Consider the following 21554-nt stretch of genomic DNA (forward strand, 5'->3'; position numbering starts at 1 on the left):
ATTCACTTAACACTTAACAACATCAATTGTGGTCGTAAGATGGGGACTGCCTGTAATGGCATAAGGTATTTACAGAAAACCTTAATGGGAAGGGGAACTAAAGATGAGCTTAATGGAAACCCTGGAGGCTCAGTGGGCAGAGAATGCCGGCTAATTTTTATAGGTAATCCTAGCCCAATCTATAGGTGTAACGTGGCTCCTTCCAGACTGTATGGTCTTCTTCATCCAGTGTAACCTTCTACCCCACCATGTTGATAAGTGTAGACATCAGCTATCCCTTCTATTGACTCAGTTGCTTTTTTCAAAAGGCAACGGGACTGTTTATCCTTGATGAAGAAGAAGAAATTTCTCTTCTCACCCAAGAAGCTTCATCCTTGCATGAGGAGAGAAACAACTTCTTCTTCTTCTTCTTCTTCTTCTTCTTCTTCTTCTTCTTCTTCTTCTTCTTCTTCTTCTTCTTCTTCTTCTTCTTCTTCTTCTTCTTCTCTTTCTCCTCCTCCTCCTCCTCCTCCTCCTCCTCCTCCTCCTCCTCCTCCTCCTCCTCCTCCTCCTCCTTCTCCTCCTCCTCCTTTCCGTCTTCCTCTTCCTCTCCCTCTTCCTTCCTCCTCCTGCTCCTCCTCCATCTCCATCCTCTTTCTCCTTCTGCTCCTCCTCCAATTTCTCCTTCCCCCTCCCCCTCCTGCACCTTCCTCCTTTTCCTTCTCCTTCTTTCCTTCTCCTTCTTCCTTCCTCCTCCTCCATCCTCTTTCTCCTTCTGCTCCTCCTCCAATTTCTCCTTCCACCTCCTGCACCCTCTTCCTTCTCTTTCTTTCCTTCTCCCTCTTCCTTCCTCCTCCTCCATCCTCTTTCTCCTTCTGCTCCTCCTCCAATTTCTCCTTCCCCCTCCTGCACCCTCTTCCTTCTCCTCCTTTCCTTCTCCCTCTCCCTCTTCCTTCCTCCTCCTCCATCCTCTTTCTCCTTCTGCTCCTCCTCCAATTTCTCCTTCCTCCCCCTCCTCGCCCTCCTGCCCCCTACTTCTCCTTTATTTCTTCCTCTCCCTCCCTTCCTCCTCCTCCTCTTCCTCCTCTTCCTCCTCCTCCTCCTCCAATTTCTTCTTCCTCCTCCCCCCCTCCTGCCCTCCTCCTTCTCCTAACAGTCCAGCTGCCTTTTGAAAAAGCACCTTTGAACTGGATGACAGAGAATCTCCATGGACATTTATCCATTTTGTTTTAGATCAAGCACACTGAGGACCAGAAGACTGACAAGCAGGGAAATGCAAGGGACCAAAAGCTATGCAGTGAAGTTCAGTTTAGTAAGAAACGCTTACGTAGATTATGGAAAGGACTCCGTTGTAGTTCTTTGTTGAAACGTTCAGCACAATTTTTAGTTGTGAAACAAATACTTGAAAAGCAGCTGCTGTGGTGAATCCCCCAACCAGGGGATCAGCAAGATATCTTACAATAAAACCAATTTGAAGAACTCCAAACACTAGCTGTGGGGGGGAAAAGAACACAATTTTTAAGCATAATAAATAATAACAAATAATAATAATAAACAATAACAACAATAATAAATTATAAACAACAATAATAAATAATAACAACAACAACTTCCCTGAGGCTGGTGATTGGAGCTGCTGGCTACAAGCGGGGAGTCAGAGAGACAAAGAGGACTAGGTAGTAGCTCGCGCGCCGTTATCTATAAACCAAAATAGCAATAATACTTTCTAGATACAATAATACAATAGTAGAGTTGAAAGGGACCTTGGAGGCCTTCTAGTCCAACCCCCTGCCTAGGCAGGAAACCCTATACTGTTTAAGATAAGTGCACTTGAGATTGTGATTTGATTTTATTTGAAAATGACCAGCATAGTTCAATGTAATAGCTGTTTTGCACCTGTCTTTCACAGTACTCTTTTCAAATTTGGATACTGTCCCCTTTGTAAACAAATTACTAGTCTACATAGACAAATTACCTATCTAGAATCTCTAATCTGTGCTCTCCAAGCAGAAATTAGGTGCCAAATTCAGCCATTCCATATTATGGAGATGCCACGCTTTCAGCCCCCTCTACCGCAAAGATCCTGCAGGAAAAGAGCAGTCTGGACAACAGTGGGATCCGGCAGGGTGAGAGCTGTGAACCATAAACACAAAGCTTTTGCTGTGTTTATGCATAACATAACAGCATAATAGATATAGTGCCCTTGCTGACCTTAATGGGGACACCAAAGAGATAGGTCAAGGTAGTTGTGATAATGATGACTCAAATAAGCAGGGGACTGTGGTCCAAAATGAAGAACTTTCTTTGGAAAGGCGAAATGGGGACCCAGGTATCACACATCAGTCGCACAAGAAGAGCAAGGTATGTAAAAAGAGAAGTCACCTTTTGGTTGGTGATTCAATCGTAAGGGATGTAAATTTAGGAAAGGATATGGAGGTTTTAAAAGAGATCAGGTGTCTGCCAGGTGCTACTACCAGGAGAGACAAGAGGCATATTCTTAAAATAGTCAAAAATGCAAGTAAGGACTGTGATGTTGATGCTATTATACATCTTGGCACAAATGATCTGTCCCAAAAAGATGTACTTTCTGTGACGAATGATTTCCAGAGCTTGGGGTATGAACTTAGTAGTATAGGTTGTAGGTTTATCTTTTCAGAGGTTTTACCAGTATATAAGGAACAAAAAGGGAAGGGCCAGTGTGTAGCAGAGTTTAATGTGTAGCTAAAGGAGTGGTGTAAAAGGGAAGGCTTTGGTTTTATTAGTCATGATGCCTGCAGCTGGTCCAATGAAAAACTGTACAAAAGAGATGGTTTGCACCCATCCAAGAAAGGGACTGAGTTACTTGGGATTAAATTCACAGATTTTCTGGACAAACATTTAAACTGAACAGCGGGGACAGAGAATTAATTGATACAGAACATTTCTGTCCCCAGCAATCTAAAACTCATAGGGTTATCTCACCCTATGAGAGGAAATGATAAAAGGTGCTAAAGCCATAGGAACCCTGGGGGCAAGTGACCATGCAATATTGGAATTCAACATTATGCAAACACAAGTAGTAGAACAAAGTCAAACTAGAGTCTTGGATTTTAAGAGAGCTAATTTCAATAAACTTAGAGAGAGCTTGGGAAGAATTCCATGGATGAGAATCCTCAAGGGGAAAACAACTCAAGAAGCTTGGGAAATTTTGAAAAATGAGATTACAAAAGTTCAGTCTAGCACAATACCAATGAAGAAGAAAAATAACAGCTCCCAAAAGAAACCAGCATGGTTGCATAAAGAACTCTCTGACAAATTGAAATACAAAAAAGTTAAGTATAAAAAGTGGAAAGAGGGGGACATAACTAAGGCAGAATATCAGCAAATAGCCCGAGCCTGTAAAGATGAAATGAGGAAAGCTAAGGCTCACAATGAAGAAAAGGTTGCCACAAAAGTAATGAGTAAGTGAAAAGAGTAAGGTTCTACATTTAGGCAAGAAAAACAAAATGCACAGGTACAGTATAGGTGGTACCTTGCCCAACAGTAGTAACTGTGAGAGGGATCTTGGAGTCCTAATGGGCAACCATTTAAATATGAGTCAGCAGTGTGGCGCAGCTGCCAAAAAAGCTAACACAGTTCTAGGCTGCATAAACAGGGATAGAATCAAGATCACGTGAAATGTTAATACCACTTTATAAGGCCTTGGTAAGGCCACACTTGGAATACGGCATTCAGTTTTGGTCGCCACGATGTAGAAAGATGTGGAGACTCTAGAAAGAGTGCAGAGAAGAGCAACAAAGAGGATTAGGGGACTGGAGGCTAAAACATATGAAGAACGGTTGCAGGAACTGGGGATGTCTAGTTTAATGAAGATAAGGACTAGGGGAGACATGATAGCAGTCTTCCAATATCTCAGGGGCTGCCCCAAAGAAGAGGGAGTCAAACTATTCTCCAATGCACCTGAGGGTAGAACAAGAAGCAATGGGTGGAAACTAATCAAGGAGAGAAGCAACTTAGAACTGAGGAGAAACTTCCTGACAATTAGAACAATTAATCAGTGGAACAGCTTGCCTCCAGAAATTGTGAATGCCCCAACACTGGAAGTCTTTAAGAAGATGTTGGATAGCCATTTGTCTGGAACGGTATAGGGTTTCCTGCCTAGGCAGAGGGTTGGACTAGAAGACCTCCAAGGTCCCTTCCAACTCTGCTATTGTATTGTATAACAACAACCACCAATAAAGAAACAGAAGGTTTAATATTGGCTGCTCATGAACAAGCACTACAAACTAATGCCATGAAAGCGAAGATACAAAAATCCACCGACAATCCAAACTGCCGACTTCGGAACAACAAAGTCGAAACTGATTCAGATTTAATATGTGAATGCAGCAAAATTGCACAAACTGATTACAAAGCTAGACATGACCAAGTTGCTAAATTAATCCACTGGTCATTATGTAAAAAATACGACTTACCTGTATCCAAAAAGTCATGGGAACATAAAGTGGAAAAAGTTATCGAAAATGAGAAGGTGAAGATCTTGTGGGAGTTTCGAATACAGATGGATCATCATTTGGAGCACAACACGCCAGATATCACAGTTGTCGAAAACCGTAATGTACAATTTATTGACATCGCGCTACCAGGAAATGTCAGAGTCGAAGAAAAAAGAACTCGAAAAAAATCACGAAATACCGCGACTTGGCCATAAACTATGCGATTATGGATGAAGCATGTAGCAGTGATACCCATTGTCATCGGGGCACTTGGTACCATGTCCAAGAATTTTATAAGATGCATCAACAAATTGCAGCTTCCTGCAATAACACCAGCGGAACTGCAAAAAACTGTGCTACTCGGAACATCTTATATTTTAAGAAGGTCCTTGGTTGATACCTAGGACGCTGGCAGCAAACCGTACCAACCATTAGCACCAGTCAATGGTATTTGTGATGCATTTTTAAATGTTCAGTTGACTGAGTTTCATGTTTAATGAATAAGGTAAATAATAATAATAATGAAAAAGAACTGGAAAAAAAATCACAAAATATCGCGACCTGGCCATCGAAACTACACAGCTATGGATGAAACATGTAACAGTGATACCCATTGTCAACTGGGCATTAAACACCATGTCCAGAATTTTACAAAATACCAGTACATCAAAAAAATTTAGCTTCATGCAACAACATCAGCACTCTTTTTAGGGTCTCAACATCCTTTTTTTATCTTGATGACCAGAAATGGATGCAGCATTCCAAGGGTGGAGTCCAACAGTTTTATAATGATTAGAAGCAATGGTTTCATTATTAAAAAGTAGGGAAGTAGGTGGCCTATCAGAGAAGGATGCTTTTTTTCAAGAGGCAACTGGACTTTTTGGCTTTTCATTAAAGACGTTTTGCTTCTCAGCCAAGAAGCTTCTTCAGCTCTGACTGGATGGTGGGGACTGGAAGGATTTATAGTCCTTGCAGACAGCTGGTCATTTGCATCCTTTTTAGAGGGTCATTGAGGCCATTTGGAGGTTTTTCTGTGTTCTCAGGGTCACCTGAGTGGTGCAAATGGGTGTGGAGCCTTCTTGGAATTGCTGAAAGGACTGGAGATAGATGATCAGGAGTATAAATCCTTCCAGTCCCCACCATCCAGTCAGAGCTGAAGAAGCTCCTTGGATGAGAAGCAAAATGTCTTCAAAGAAAAACCAAAAAGTCCAGTTGCCTCCTGAAAAAAAAAGCACCTTCCAGGTGACGCTGGATGAATAGCAGCTAAATCTAAAACTTTGTGGCGCTGAATAGTGACAATTTTATTGAATATGTTGTTCAAGAAAGGGATGCAACCAATTTTTATGGGAATCCACAAGAGCCACTGAAGAATTTTCCAAAAGCAGGCTTAGCGCTATTGTCTTTTAAAGTAATCAGGATTTCCCCTTTTTATAGAAAGTATTCACATCACTTTTATATCCCGCCCACCATTTCCTTGTTCTTTCCCCTTCGTTGATAAGAGATCAGGAGAAATTTTCCCCCACTGTGGAACCTCTTGTCAACTGAGATCTGCCTATCAAATGATATACCGCAATCAAAAGAGGCTTTACTGCTTGATTCCATTCAATATTTAAATTATTCCCGTATCTAGGCTTCAAAAATGCAAAATCTCCCTTCCAGCCTGTTTTTAGATGTTCATAGAATTGTCTCCCATAAGGAGGAGACAGCTGGAAGTACCTGAAGAGGACTCATTTTTTAAAAAATCAAGGAAATGGTCATAAAAGGAAGCTTTCTTTCATAATCTTTCCTCTTTCCTCATAATCTTTCCTCTGCTTCTTTTCCTGCTCTCAGGTATTTTGGAGAATAAATGGACCCCCTCTTCCCTGTGATAGCCGTTGAAGGGTTGGAAAACAGCAATCATATCATGCCCCTAGTCCTCAATAATGTTGACTCACTGTACCAGAAGTTATGTCACTGCTAATCCTTCTGTTCCTTAGGCTAGATTAGAACAAGGGTATCAAAGTCAATTGCATTGAGGGCCGTATCAGGGCTGTGGTTGACCTTGGGGGGCCGGGTGGGCATGGCCGACTCTGTGGGCATGGCTGACTGGGTGGGGGTGGCCAGCTTGACACCACTCATGGAGCATGGCTGCTCTGTGGGCATGGCTGACTGGGTGGGGATGGCCAGCTTGACGCCACTCATGGGGCATGGCTGTGGGCATGGCTGACTGGGTGGGGGTGGCCAGCTTGACGCCACTCATGGGGCATGGCTGACTCTGTGGGCATGGCTGACTGGGTGGGGGTGGCCAGCTTGACGCCACTCACAGTGCATGGTTGACTCTGTGGGCGTGGCTGACTGGGTGGGGGTGGCCAGCTTGTCACCACTCATGGGGCATGGCCGCTCTGTGGGCATAGCTGACTGGGTGGGGGTGGCCAGCTTGACGCCACTCCTATAACTGCTGGCATGTTTCCTCTTTGCATTGGGTAGACCGAGCCGAAGCAACGCGGATAGGACTGAAGCGACGCGGACTGGCCCCTTACATTTTCCAGGATGGCCCCACGGGCTAGATCCAACCACATCTGGATCTGGCCCATGAGCCTCGAGCTTGACACCTCTGGACTAGAATATCCAGTTCAATAGTTCATTGAACAGTTTTAGCCTCCAGTCCCCTCATCATCTTTGTTGCTCTTCTCTATATTCTTTCTGGGGTCTCAACAGAAGTGGAATTCAGCCAGTTCGGATCAGTTCGCCCAAACAGGTAGTGGAAATCGTGGGCGGGCCTGCCCACCTGCCCCAACTCTATGCTGTCCTATTTAGGCACGTTTACAAGCAGCGTACCTGCGTGCAAGCCACACACGTGATCAAAGCGTGTGCGCAGAAGGCTGAGCGCATATGTGGATGGGGCGTGTGCAAGAATAGTGAACCAGTAGGGAAAGAAGGTGGCTACCACCCCTGGGTCTCAACGTATTTTTTTGTATTGTGGTAACCAGAACTGGACACTGTATTCCAAGTGTGGTCTTACCAATGCAGTATAGAACACCAGTTATCCAAAGCTATAGATAAGTTATGCAGAAAAGACAGGAGAGAACATTTTTCCCAGTTAAATAAGCAGCAATGTTTTGAGACGGCTTCTCCTGATTTTATTACCTGGATGATGCCAACCAGGAAGGTGACAGTGCTGGAAATGAGCACCCGTTGGGCATCCCTGGAAGCGATGTCTATCCCAGCCGTCCCATTCATTCCCGTCATGTTACTGTTCGCCAGGAGGAAATTTTCATCTGGGGCCATGCTGAGTACCACGGAACCCACCATTAAACTGACCACAGGGAAAGGTCCTGTTGGAAGGAAGTATATATATATAGCTGATAAAGGAGGAGAGCCTGTGGCTTAGTGGCTAATACAACTGCCTAATATGTAACACAGCCCAGGTTCAATTCCCAGTAAGGGTATGGCTAGCTGATGAGAGCTAAATAGCTTGAAATAGATCTATACTAGTCTCCCTTTATTTATTTATCAGCACAAAAACGCACGTGTGCATGCACGACAGCCCGCTTGCCTGCAACATGATATATGAGTGCGAAACCCCCATGCCCTATGCCCCCCTGCGCATGCATGTGCAATCCCCTCTCCCCGTACCTCATTTTGGGCCTGGTCAGCCTCCCTGCAACCTCCTGAGAGCAAAATGGGTCGTGAGCCCCCCCCCCGCAGCCTTCTGGGAACAAAAATGGGTTACGGGGGGATGTACTGCACCTCCACCCCCAGCGCATGCACACATGTCTCCCGCATGCGCCCCACGCATGCACGAAAGAGACCCGAAAATCAGCTGGCTGGCAGGAGGCACAAGTGCATGCGTGGTGGAACTGAGCTGAAGTGGGGATCAAACAAGTATTAAAGCTTTTAGTCTAAGGCTGGAGATTCCTCATTATTATTGTGCTGCTTATGGCATTTAACCACAAAACATACTATATTTGATCTAACTAACGTCTGCTAATAATAGCTATGTTCCACCAATAGTAAAAGTAGAGAGTATATGATGTCCAACTCATATGTGGAGGTTATTCCCAGCTATTATATGTGGAAAAACATGGAGCAGAATGGAGAATTTAAATACGGCCCAAACACACCACACATAAAAGTCTATTAAAGCAAGCTGAACGCGCCAAAACCATTGTGCAATCAAATAAAAAATAGCCTTCTCAAAAAATATATGTCTGCTATTAAAATTAAAAAAAAAATTCAGTTACCAACAGAGATGTGTCTTGATGTTCCTAAGAAGAAATACGTCAAGATGGGGAAAAATGCAGAATAGAGTCCATAACCAATTGGAACGGCAACTAGTAACGCGTACGCCAAACCTGGGTAGGATAGGCATTTGTAAAAAATGTTAAATCATATTCTGAAGTATTTTAAAGTCAATTACAATCTATACAATACTGTGGGGGTAAGACACCCCTAATGCCCCTCAGGGTGTGCATCCTGTTAAGATGTGCCTTAAAATGACTTCTACTGTACTGCCGAAAAATGAATTCTACTGTACAGTGAAAGTGGAGTTGCCGTGGTAACGGCTCCATGGTACTCCACAAGGGGGCTCCCTCTGGTAAGAGGGAAAATCCATCATTAGAAATTACGTTTGGTCCGGACATTTTCCCTCGATAAATAAATACCCAGGCAATGGCGGGTTACCGGCTAGTACATTCATATAAATACCCTGTTCTTTAATAAACAAATGTAATCTATACAGGTAATCCTTTTCTTACAACTGTTCATTGAGCAATCGTTCAAAGTTATGACAGCGCTGGAAAAAAAGTTGACTGGATCTCACACTTATGACCAGTCATATTATCGCAATTTGGCATGTATTTATGACCGTTGTAGGATTACAGGGGTCACGTGGTCCTCATTTTTTAACCTTCCCGGGGATTTCCAACTATCAAAGTGAACGGTGGAAGCGAGATTTGTTTAAAGGACAATGGGAAGCAATGTTGTAAAATTGGACGGCAGTCACAGGACAATTTAATCAACAACCTCTGTGCTTAATGGTGGTCTGGTCCCCAAATAATACAAATGTATTTGTATTTCGCATCTGAGGTTTGCTCATGGTACATCTAGATAGCATTCTAGGTGTAAACATTCAGCAGGGAATGTTTACTAAGAAGCAAACCAGAGTTGATTTGCATTGTGCAGTATTTAAGTGGAATCAAATTTAAATAAGTAAGAAATGAGCTGAAACCCTGCAAACTTTGCAGTCTGCAAAAAGGAAAAGACATCTAAGTAAAATCAAGCAATATTTAAAGCTAGGAAAACACCCAAGTCTGCTTAATTGTAAAACGATTCAACTTGTTTTGAGCTATAGGGATGACAAAACAAACCCTGTTAAATACAGAACACAATACAGAATAACAGAGTTGGAAGGAACCTTAGAGGCCTTCTAGTCCAACCCCCATTCAAGGAGGAAACCCTATATCATTGTTAGATAAATGGTTGTCCAATCTCGTCTTAAAAACCTCCAGTGTTGGAGCACCCACAGCTTCTGGAGGCAAGCTGTTCCACTGGTTAATTATTTTAACTGTCAGGATGTTTCTGCTTAATTGATGGTTGGACCTCTCTTTGATCCAAATGGAGAAAGAGAGAAAGAAAGAAAGAGACACAGAGAAAGAGTGAGAAAAAGAGAGATTGGGGAGGGGGAGCGAGACAGATAGACAGAAAGCAAGCAAGCAAGCAAAGGGAGAGAGAGAGAGAGATGTAGAGAAAGAAAGCGAGAGAGATGGAAAGAGAGAGGGAAAGAAAGAGAGAGAAAAAGAGAGAGCAAAGAGAGAGAGAGAACGACAGAGACAGACCGAGAAAAAGAGACCTGGAGAAAGAGAATGAAAGAAAGAACGCAAAGGGAGAAAGAGAGATGTAGAGAGAAAGAGAGAGAAAGAAAGAAAGCAAAGGGAGAAAGAGAGATGTAGAGAGAAAGAAAGAGAAAGAAAGAGACAGAGAAAGATTGAGAAAAAGAAAGATGGAGAGAGAGAAATAAAGAAAGAAAGCAAAGGGAAAGAGAAAGAGAGAAAGAGAAAAAGAGAGAGAAAAAGAGAGAGAAAAGGAGAGAGCAAAGAGAGAGAGAAAGAAAGAGAGTCAGAGAAAGACTGAGAAAAAGCAAAATGGAGAAAAAGAGTGAAAGAAAGAAAGCAAAGGGAGAAAGAGAGATGTAGAGAGAAAGAGAGAGAGAAAGAAAGAAAGAGAGAGAGAGAAAGAGAGATGGAGTGCTCAATATAAATAGAAAGAAAGATAGCGAGCAAAAGAGAGAGCAAAGAGAGAGACAGAGAGAAAGAAAGAAAGAGAGAGCGAGAGAGGGAGGAAGAGAGCGAGAGAATGAAAGAAAGAAAGATGAAAAGAGAGAGAGCTTAAATAGCCCAGTATAGTTCAGCTTAGGTTTCCACCTCCGACCTCTTCAATTCCTGAGGGGGAAGCTCTGCCTGCCTCTTACCTTGTAAAGTAGCCACAAGTCCCGTACTGATGCCCGAAATCACATCACTGAGGAGCCATTCCTTCACCCGATATTTGGGCAGCCATTCCAAGATAGGGAAGAAGGTCTTGGTGACCTGCAAGGCTTTTTTCCTCGAACAGCTGCCGAAGACAAAATACGGCCACTTGCCAAAATAACCGAATGAGATGCACCCTCAGCCCCACAGCTCTTGGGGGTCAACCCTTCCCCATCTTGGCCGGCCGGCCCGGTTAGTTACCTGCAGGATTTCCGGACTCGCTCGCGGAGCGTTTTGGGCACCACCAACTTCTTCTCGTTCTCCTCCTGGAAGCTGGGTTCGTTGTAGATGGGCCGGCTCACCAGGTAACGATCTGGGAGGCCTCCGTCGGCCCTGCCGCTGGCTGCCATGCCTTTCCCTCGCCTGCTGCAAAGACAGGAACGGAGACAACCAGCCTTCCCAAAGCAGACTCAGAAGACAGAGGCAGCCAGCCGGCCATCCATCCAAGGACAACGTGTACCCCGAACCAAGCCTACGCTTGGGGACTTTTCCAGCCCTCGGGCCAGGACGGCTCCTGCCCACGGCCTATCCGGGCCCACTCTCCTCCTCCTCCTCCTCCTCTGTCTGGCCTGAGGCTCTTTGCCATCCGAGTGAGGGCAAAGATGCTGACCAGAAGCTGGAGTTCCCAACCAAGTGCTTTGCTTTCTCTTGGAGGGGTTGAGGAAATGTCTGATTTTCTTAAGGAAGGGGGTGAGATGGAGGGGGAGGGTGCGAGGGACAGGGGTTTTTGGGGGGAGAAGGGTGCTGAGAGGCAAGAGGGGCTGGGGGGAGTCAAGGGGCCCTGAGGGTTGAGGGGTCTGAAAGGAGCTGGGGGGGGTTGAAGGAGGCTGAGGGGTTAGGAGAGCTGAGGAGGATGGGAGGCATAGAAGAGCTGAAGGACAGGGGGCTGGGGGAGAGGGGGGCTGAGAGGAAAAAGGGCTGGAGAGTGAGGAGCCCTGGGGGGCCATGAGGGGTGAACGGGACTGGGGATGAAGAGGGCTGAGAAGCAAAACTGCCTGGGGCAAGGAGCCCTGAAGGGCCTTGAGGGGTGAGGAGTTCTGAGGGGTGAGGGGTTCTGAGGGATATAGGAGGGCTTTGATGAGCAGTCTGAGGAGATGAGGGGGGCTGAGAGGAAAAAAGAGCTGGAGGGCGAGGGGCCCTTGAGGGATGGAGGGGGTTGGGGATGAAGGGGGCTGAGAGGCAAAGGGGCTGGGGAAAGGGGCGCTGAAGGGCCTTGTGGGGTGAGGGGTTCTGAGGGGTATAGGAGGGTTTTGGAATGAGCGGTCTGGGAAGCTGAGGGGGCTGAGAGGAAAAAAGGGCTAGAGGGAGAGGGGACTTCAGGGGCCCTGAGGGCAAAGAGGGTTGGAGATCAAGGGGGCTGAGAGCCAAGGGGCTATGGCAAGGAGCCCTAAAGAGTCCCGGGGGGGGGGTGAGAGGCATAGGAGGACTGAGGGGTGCTGAGAGGCAAAAGGGAGCTGGGGCAAAGGGCCCTGAAGGGCCTTGAGGGGTGAGGAGTTCTGAGGGGTGAGAGGTTCTGAGGGCTATAGGAGGGCTGAGCGGTCTGGGGAGCTGAGGGGGGCTGAGAGGAAAAAAGGGCTGGAGGGTGTGGGGACTGGGGATGAAGAGGGCTGAGAAACAAAACTGCCTGGGGCAAGGGGCGCCGAAGGCCCTTGAGGGGTGAGGGGTTCTGATAGGAGGGCTTTGGGGTGAGCGGTCTTCTAAACTGAGGGAGGCTGAGAGGAAAAACAGGGCTGGAGGGCGAGGGGACTTCAGGGGCCCTGAGGGGCGAAGAGGGTTGGGGCAAGGGGCCCTGGAGAGTCCCGAGATGGAATGAGGGGCATATAGGAAGGCTGAGGGTTGCTGGAGAAGGGGGCTGGAGAATGAGGGGCCCTGAGGGGCAAAGGGGGAAGGGGATGAAGGGGGCTGAGAGGCAAAAGGGGGCAGGGGCCCCTGAGGGTTCCTGAGGGGAGGATGGGAGCCATAGAAGCGCTGAGAGGAGAGGGGGTGGGGGTGCTAGGAGCTGAGGGGGCTGCGTCGCTAAGAGGCAAAACGGGGGCTAGGAGAGCGAGGGGAGCCGAGGGGCAACCGTGGCAACTATGTCCCTCCCTGGGCGCGCAAGTGGAGGAGACGCAGCCCAGATCCCTCTCACTCCGAGAATTGCGCCACATTACTTTCCGAGACACCCAAGCCCCCCCCCTCTAATTTGCTCAGCCGCGTCCCTTCCCCTCCCCTCCCCTCCCTCCCTCCCAGCCAAGCCCCGAATTGGGGGGGGGGGGGTCCCGGCTCTCCCCTCGAGCGCTGTCCGAGGTCTGAAGCGCGCCCGGCTTCTCCTCCTCCTCAGGCGACCCTTCCCCACCCGGGACCCCCTCGGAGTTCCCCTGGGCGGCTCCTTACCTCCTCCTCCTCCTCCTCCTCCTGCGCCCGGAGTCCCAGCTGTCGGCCAGGCGGGGTGACCCCCGTGGCAGCCGCTTTTATACGGCCATCCCCGCCTCGGATGCTTCGCTTTTATTTACAGGCAAACAGAGCCGCCACCGCCTCCCTCTCGCCCGCCCGGCCCTGAACCTCCCTGCCCGGATTGCGGTGGGCTGGGGGGGGGGGCGGGGAGCCTGGGGACCCATCACTGAGAATTGGGGTTCGCCCCTCCCCCTTGGGAAGCAGCTCCCCTCTTTCCCACCCCTTGGAAAGTTGGCTGAATAACCCTCTTCCCCCCCCCCAGGATCCAGTACCCAAAGTGAGGAAGGGGCTCTTTGCTACTTAAAACTGGGGAAAGTGGGGAGGGGGCACAGCACACATATCCTTTTTCCAGTTTTAAGTAGGGTCTTCTCCAAGATCCAAAGAGCCCCCTCCTTTCCCTTTTCCCTTTTTTGGGTTCTGAACCCTAATAAATGTGTGTGTGTGTGTGTGTGTAGATTCTCAATCATCCAAGTCACAATTTGCTCCCCCCCCCCGAAAAAAGGCAATTTGCCCCCTTCCCCTGCCCCCCAAAAAGGCAACTGGACTTTCTTGCTGTTTTCTTTTTTTCCTTTGAAAATGTTTCCCTTCCCATCCAACCACTGAAGTAACTTCTTGGATGACAAGCAAAACGGTTTTAAGGGGTGGGGGCGAAACACCCAAAAATGTCCAATTGCCTTTTGTAATTTGTACTGATTAGTTTGTCAAACCTGTGCAAGATAGCAGGTATAAGTATGAACATGGACACGAAGGAAAGAAATGAAGACAAGTAAATGGAGACAGAAGGACAGGGACAGTAGAATCGCTGGTGGGCTTATGCACGCCCCCCCTTTACGGACCTCTTAGGAATGGGGTCCGTAAGACAGTTAGACAGTTTAAGGTTGAAGCTGTGAAGGTTTGAGGATGTAACAACAGAGTCGGGTAGTGCATTCCAGACGTTGACCCCTCTGTGGCTGAAGTCGTCTTTTCTGCAATCGAGTTTGGAAAACCTTTGATAGTAGTGATAAAAAGATGAAAATAAACGAGTGGCAGGATACAAATAAAAAAGAAGAGAGAGAGAGAGAGAGCAATATCTAATTCTGAAGACCTTGTTTCTGCTTGAAGACCAGATCGAGTTAGATCTTCTTATCTCCCTGTAGGCTATAATATTGACCCTGTAATATCGATTTCCACCAGAGAAAGTTGCGTTTGAGACAAAGTGTGTGTGTCTTTGAGAATGTGTGGCTGTGCGTACATGCTTAAGAGAGCCTCTCCTGCAGAACGCATTATTGCCGAAGTCTATAAAAACGTTATTGAATTTAAATCTGAAAAATGAACAAGTAAAAAGCGTTGTACGACTCAGTGGGAAGGGAGATTTGAATCAATGCTTGAACAACATGTGGAGGAAAGGTTTAAAATTTACATTAAATTATAACTGAAAAGAAAACCTCTACAAGACGATGCATCGTGGGTATCAAACTCCAGGCAGTTGTCAAGCATGCATAAAGCCATTTGAAATGAATGTTGTAAATGTAAAGAAGGGACTTTTAAAAATCATTTATGGTGGACGTGCAATAAAGCAAAACATTGGTGGATTAGGATTCATACCTTAAATACAGAAAATTCTTAAAGTGAATATAAAGAGAAAACTGGAGACTTTTCTTTTGGGTTTAATGGAAAAAGACTTGGGGGGGGGGGAAATTGAGGAACTTTGATTTTATATATGTTGACAGCAGCCAAGATTATTCTGTGCACAGAAATGGAAGGTTACCTCAATCCCCACAGTGGACAAACAGTTGCAAAAAATTGATGGACTTAGCAGAGATGGTTCAATTGACAGCTTTGATCAAAGAAAAAAATAATAATATTTTATTTCTACTTGGAAACCCGCTTCTGGATTTTGTGCGTGAGGTGGAAAAAAACCCGAAGCTTTGATTTTGGGTTTTACCAATGAGATAATTTGTTGTTATAGAAATGGCTAGTTTAAACTATTATGTAAAAGTAAAAAGTTGAGGTTTCAGGTTAATGCCTTATTTCTACCGCACTGAAGGGAATCGGAAGTCAATGCCTTTTATTATTATTTTTTCCCCTTTTCTTTCTTTTTTCTCTTTTTTCCTCATAGAACCTCAAACCTCACTCCTTACTACCGGTCACACTGATGATGTTACCTAGTTGGGTACTGAAACGTCTGCAAGAAAACAAGCGGGCTCAGAGAGCATCAAGGACCCCTTATTTCAATTCTGAGCTAGAAATATTCTCCTTTATTGCCTCTATCTATCTCTATCCATCCATCCATCCATCCATCCATCCTACCTATGTATCATTTATCCATCACTTATCTATCTCTACTATCTACTATGTAGCACTGATGATGTTACCTAGCTGGGTAATGAAACGTCTGCAAGAAAACAAGCGAGCTCAGAGAGCATCAAGGACCCCTCATATTAAACAGCATTGGACAACAACAGACAATCCAGATCATTGTCCCTCAGCTTTGGTAATTTAAACTGGGTGGACTTCAATTCCCAGAATTCCTCATGCCGGCTGGGGAATTCTGGGAGCTGAAGTCCACCTATCTTAACGTTCCCAAGGCTGGTTCGGTTCTTAAAAGTAGCATTATAACATGAAACTAAGGGATAGACCCCCAAGAGCACGAAAGCAGACGTCTGCCAGATACAGGTAATCCTCGACTTACGAACACAATTGAGCCCCAAATTTCTGTTGGTGTCAGCCAGTTGTTAAGTGAGTTTTGCCCCATTTTACCACCTTTCTTGCCGCAGTTGTTAAGTGAATCACTGCAGTTGTTAAGTTAGTTACACGGTTGTTCAGTGAATCTGCCTTCCCCATTGATTTTGCCGGTCAGAAAGTCGCAAAAAGGTGATCGCATAACCCAAGGACACTGCGACCGTCATAAATATGAGTCAGTTGCCAAGCGTTTGAATTTTGATCATGTAATCAGGGGCATGCTGCAATGGTTGTTAAGTGTGAAAAATTGTCATTTCCCCCCCCCCCCAGGGCCCTTGTAACAGTCACTAAATGAATCATTGTAACTTAAGGACAAACCTGTATTCAATCTCATACACTTGCAAAAAGTCTTGAAACAATGCACTCCCTGCAGGGAGACGTAGCCAAGACCAAAGTGAAAAAAATGTCAGAGTATACAAGGATTAAACCTTAGGCTGCCTCCTAAATCCATGTTACAGCCAAGAGTGTGTCGTTTTCCTGTTACTGCAACACTGCATTTCGTCCAATTTCCCCTCGTTTGTTTTGAGGCTGTTCTTTGCAGCCGTTTTAAACATGAATGAAATGGAAACTGCTAACTAGTTCCTTGAAAGCTTACTACATTCTCAGAAAGCTTTCCTGGGATGTAACTTTACCATTCTCCATCCTTATGGGGAGGCTTCCACAATATTTAATTACTAAAGAATTGAGCACAGGCAAGTCTTTGTGCACGACGGTGAAAACACCTGGCCGGGCTACTGTCTGGCTAAACCGAACGAACCATATAATGGGACTCTTGTTCACTGCCAAAATCCATACAGGTCCTTTGCGTCTCTCGCCTCTTCAAAATAACTATGTAATCCCAAATACTTTAGATGTTTGTAGAGTAACTTGAGACCAATATGAGCAGTTGTTAGAGATCAGAACCAGGGTATTATACCAGAGCTGTTTTACTAAGTGTATACTGTATGGAAAAGCTACTGGCAATTTATTGTTGTTGTTCCCTTTAGCAATTTTCAATTTATGGGTGATCGTTCGTGACAATTAATTTGCAATATGTTCATGCTACCCGTATCTTCACATTGCAAGGCTGTGGTTCTTCAGCAAACTGAAGTTTATACTTCCCACTGCAAGGACCATTACTATTTTATGACAGACCGACGGACAAGATACATAAAATAGATTAGATAGCTGGTAGATAAGATAGATTAATGTAGATAGAATATGGATGGATGGATGGTGTGTGTGATGTTGCACCAGAATTTCTCCAATAGTAGTTGTTTGTGCCTTTTGTTTATTTAATCAGGCCTTATATTCTGGAGAGTTGCCCTTCCTATAGGGAGAAATTCCCCTCCAAATAGTATAGTATGAAGTATAGTATCTTCAAAAATAAGCATCCAGAAAAATGATAAGCTTAGTTAGCATTGTCAAGAGATGTGTATCTTAACACCTGATGAAAGAATTTTGCAGATTTCTCCATTTTTGACTACATTTTCCAAACAGAAGAAATCTTCTGTACTAGATTAATTGAAAGGGCAGAATGGATAATGTTCATAACTTCCATGAAATGCAATTTATCTCCTAACACGGAGACAGAAGAATATAACTTTATTTTTCTTATTCAATGTATTGCCCATCCTCTGCTTCTTCTTAGCATCCCTGCTTAATACAGAAGTCACAACTTACCACTACAAGATGTGATGCAACACCCAAAAAATTAAAATTATTTTCTTAAAGCTTAAGAGACAAATGAAGTTTTGGAAACTGTAATCGGTTCCTATCACAATGAAGAAGAGATTGGACATCCTGCTACCAATTGTATATTCTCAATTAGCAGAGTATTTTCCCCTCACCCCTTTCAGTCTGTTCCCTTCCCATGTCATATCAATATTCAGCAACAAACCTATTTACAGTGAGGATTACCCTAAAATGTAATCTTTAAAAGAGAGCTTTTAAAATGTCTTCACTATACATTATACAAAAACTTTGTATTTCTTTAAAAACTTTGTTTCCGACCGAGTCAAGATCCTCTGAGAGTGTGAGATGAAGTGACTGCAACTACTATAAATTGCACAGATAAGCAGGAATCAATGCTTTGGAGTCTCAAAATACTTCTGCCTATTGGTACTGAAAAAAAGCTCTAAATATTTGTTTTACTTTAAAATAAATTATTTCATGTTTTTGACATGAGTCTATTCCAGGCAAATGTACCGTCTTGAACCCTGCATCCAACTAATTTCGTCCAACTCATTTCGAATGTAATTCTGTCCGAGTTACAAGAATTGTTCCTTTATGAAGACCAAACAAAGCTTAAACAGTTCTTTATTAAGAAACAAACATTCAAGTAAAATAGTGACACAAATGTGGAAAAGGCAATCCATTCAAATGGGAATAATGAAAGCAGTAAGCTGCCTTCAGGTCTGTGTTCAGCACCGTTCCCCTGTGATAGCGGAAGCAAATGGTAAAACAATTTTCATCAATTGCAAATTCTCTTTGTAAAGTTGCTCAGGACGGTTAAGAGATCTTCTGGAGTAGCATCAGAAGAGCCCTTTTTACCTAAAACCTGTTGGATCCTCCGGAGAAACATGTCGGAATCCAACCCAGTGCAAGTACAGTGCAATTAATCACAGAAAAGGCAACTTAGTAAACACTGCTTAATTCCCCCCCTCACAAAGTGGAACATGAGATCCTGGCAAATACCTATGCAAACTCTTGAACAAAATGTTAAGTGAAAAAATTACAGACTTGAACTAAATTTATAGATCTCCTTCAATATATAAAAATAAAGTACACAATCCTTCTCCGGTATGACATTCACCAGATGTGGTTGGGCAGGAACTCCCCAAATGAGGAAATCAGCTGGTAATAGTAGTCTCAAAACATCTGGCTCAGAAAGGCTGCTTTGAACCAATTTCATTATTTCTACCGATTGTCTAATTTCACCCGTATGGTTAGATAACGTCACTATGCTAATTCTTATACTGACCAAATTTGATGACGTTCCTGATCATTTCTAGCAAAGTGGATTTAATTCATCTTAATTTTATGCTTGAAGTAATGTATAAAGCAATTTCCACATCAGAACAATACTTTGTATCTAAACCTTTTTTTTAAAAAAAAAATTCAGAGTAGCAAGTAAGAATTCTTTAAAATGATTTATATCATTCTTGTCGGATTAAAAAAATAACACATATTGGCATTCATTGTACCACTTAATGGTGTAAACGTATGAATAGTTCCTTGCACCCAACGAGATGTAGACGACATGTTTGAACAGTAATCCACTGTATGAACTCATCAGTATTTTGTAACCAAACAGAGTTTGCAACAAGGAATCACTGCACTTTTTGGCATGGCTAACATAGATTTGGCAAAAACATTGCTGCAAAATTAAAAAGGTCTAGGTAATTGTTAAATTGTGATATTTCAGCAATGAATGCAGTAAATCTATTTTTTTTTAAACCCAAAAGCTTTTCCATATATACCTGTAAAGTAAAAACCAAACAAATAAACAATTCAGGTTGCTGCGCACGTCCTTGTCCTGCTTTAAAGATCTTTCTTACTAGAAGCTCCCAATTGTTGCTGTAAAGTAAAACAGATGTATGAAAAAATTAGTATAATTATTATATAGTTGATTTTCATTGCAAAATCACTCAGGGAAAAATCAGAGAAAATGGAGAAAAGCTGCTAAAATACACTGAAAATAAAACGTGTGCCTTAGAGGTAAAATCTTAGCACATAAATCATAATTCAAATATGAAAATTAACTATGGATGAATTTTCCCTATCTCAAAAGGGTTTTAGCTAATTGGTAAGAAGAATTTTTCATGTCTGTATTTCACACTGCATTGAATCCAATATTTCTTTTAACCTGTGGTTTTTTATTAAGCAAATTCAGTAGCTCTGAGAATGGTCTCTTTTTCCTTCTCCTCCACATTGCCATGCTAGGAATACCAAGTTACTAAAATATTAATGAAGTTAATTGTTTAAAAGAAAATAAGCTTCATTCCAACAAGTGTTCTAAATACATGAAGGAATTCCTGTTATTCTGAAACAGTACTGTATCTTGAATTTAAAATGTCTTTATGAATGTTGCCTTGCATAAGACACAATGTCGTTGTCTGGATTTAAAAAGTTCTGCTTGAGCAAATCAGATGCCTCTGCCTCCTACCTGTAGTTTTTCATGTTCTTTTACAAGGAGTTCATATTCTTTTCTAAGTTCTTCAGATTGCTTCCTAGCAGAAGCAATTTCATTTCTTGTAATGAAGAGAGCTGTAAGACATAGACATGAGACTATTCAGTACATATCACTGCATTTTTATTAATATCGCTGTCCCCTGAAGAATGTCATTCTCAAAAATGAAATTATATTTTTAAAATGAGGATAAAACCGGCAAGGACTTTCAGACAGATGCAAAAGGTGAACTGAAATTTGAATAATTTAACTGCTCTAAAATAAACAAAGTACTTTTGATAAATAATGCATTTTACCTGAAACGTCAGAGCAATTTGTGAGGGGAAAAATATTCATTGGAAAGTTGCAGGTAATAGGCCTAGGAGTGAGCTTGCAGGCCTCACTGAACCAAAGTTTTGAACTAGCAAAATTGCAAAATGTACCAGACTAATATTTCCAACTGTGCTGAATTTTCTCCTTGATATGGATATATTTAGAGCAGGAAGAGTGAGATGGTGGGAAATGAGGAACTGAAAGTAACAAGTGTCTGAGAACTTTAAAAGTACACGGGTGTTTGCAGAGAGTGACGGTCAGTGACAGTCAGTAACAAAGAACAAGGAAGTAAGTTGGGACATGCATGCAGAAAAGTATAAAAAGAATGTCTTGGGAAGAGTTCAGGGCCACTGGCCCTAGCTAATCCTTGCTGGATTCAGCTATGACAGTGGACCTTATTGCAATAAGATGCTAATTTAAATAATGCTATGTTTGCTATTCATGTCCAAAAATTGTTCATGAAACAATAAACCTCTGATCTTAAAGTAAGATTTATTGACTGGTTGCTTGTGGTTTCCCTTTGTTTTTTATATAGGAAAATTTTTATAACAAATTGCAAATAAATCGGAAAATAGAGGAAGATAGAGGATAGGAAAAGTAGCTTCAGATTGAGAGAAAAAAATGGAGAGAAGACAAGAGTATAATTTTTATATATTTATATTCACACTTGACATATTTGCTAAGGCTTATTTTAAAATGCATAAACTCTTTGTTTAGCAGACCAGCTGAAGGAGAATATATGATAAACCCAATCTACTGTTGTAAATGACTTTGCTTACTTTAACTTGCATCATCATGCAATTATACAAGTGACATCATTACATCGGTCATATAATCAAATGATTAAATAAGTACATACATTTATGTAAATGATATAATTTACATGAATTGCCCATGCTTTGTTGTTAATACACTTGTCTATTATTTGGTTACGGAAGAAAACATCTGTTATATTCAATT

General features: G+C 43.4%; 2 protein-coding genes across 2 annotated transcripts in view; both read right to left on the reverse strand.

Moving 5' to 3' along the window:
- The window catches only part of SLC26A4 (solute carrier family 26 member 4), a 35457-nt gene extending 22027 nt beyond the window's left edge, over positions 1 to 13430 (reverse strand). Inside the window, exons 1-6 of the mRNA XM_081958448.1 lie at positions 13331 to 13430; positions 11159 to 11320; positions 10903 to 11042; positions 8678 to 8788; positions 7581 to 7768; positions 1307 to 1471 (exon numbers count right to left, since the gene is read on the reverse strand). Coding sequence (XP_081814574.1) covers positions 1307 to 1471; positions 7581 to 7768; positions 8678 to 8788; positions 10903 to 11042; positions 11159 to 11307 — 753 coding nt within the window. The 5' untranslated portion in view covers positions 11308 to 11320; positions 13331 to 13430. The remainder of the gene's footprint in view (positions 1 to 1306; positions 1472 to 7580; positions 7769 to 8677; positions 8789 to 10902; positions 11043 to 11158; positions 11321 to 13330) is intronic.
- A 4961-nt stretch (positions 13431 to 18391) lies between these two features.
- DUS4L (dihydrouridine synthase 4 like) overlaps positions 18392 to 21554 on the reverse strand; it is a 28071-nt gene continuing 24908 nt past the window's right edge. Inside the window, exons 15-16 of the mRNA XM_081957130.1 lie at positions 20259 to 20359; positions 18392 to 19669 (exon numbers count right to left, since the gene is read on the reverse strand). Coding sequence (XP_081813256.1) covers positions 19634 to 19669; positions 20259 to 20359 — 137 coding nt within the window. The 3' untranslated portion in view covers positions 18392 to 19633. The remainder of the gene's footprint in view (positions 19670 to 20258; positions 20360 to 21554) is intronic.

This window comes from Natrix helvetica (assembly GCF_964273705.1).
Source record: "Natrix helvetica genome assembly, chromosome: 6".
In the NCBI taxonomy this organism is placed as follows: domain Eukaryota; kingdom Metazoa; phylum Chordata; class Lepidosauria; order Squamata; family Natricidae; genus Natrix; species Natrix helvetica.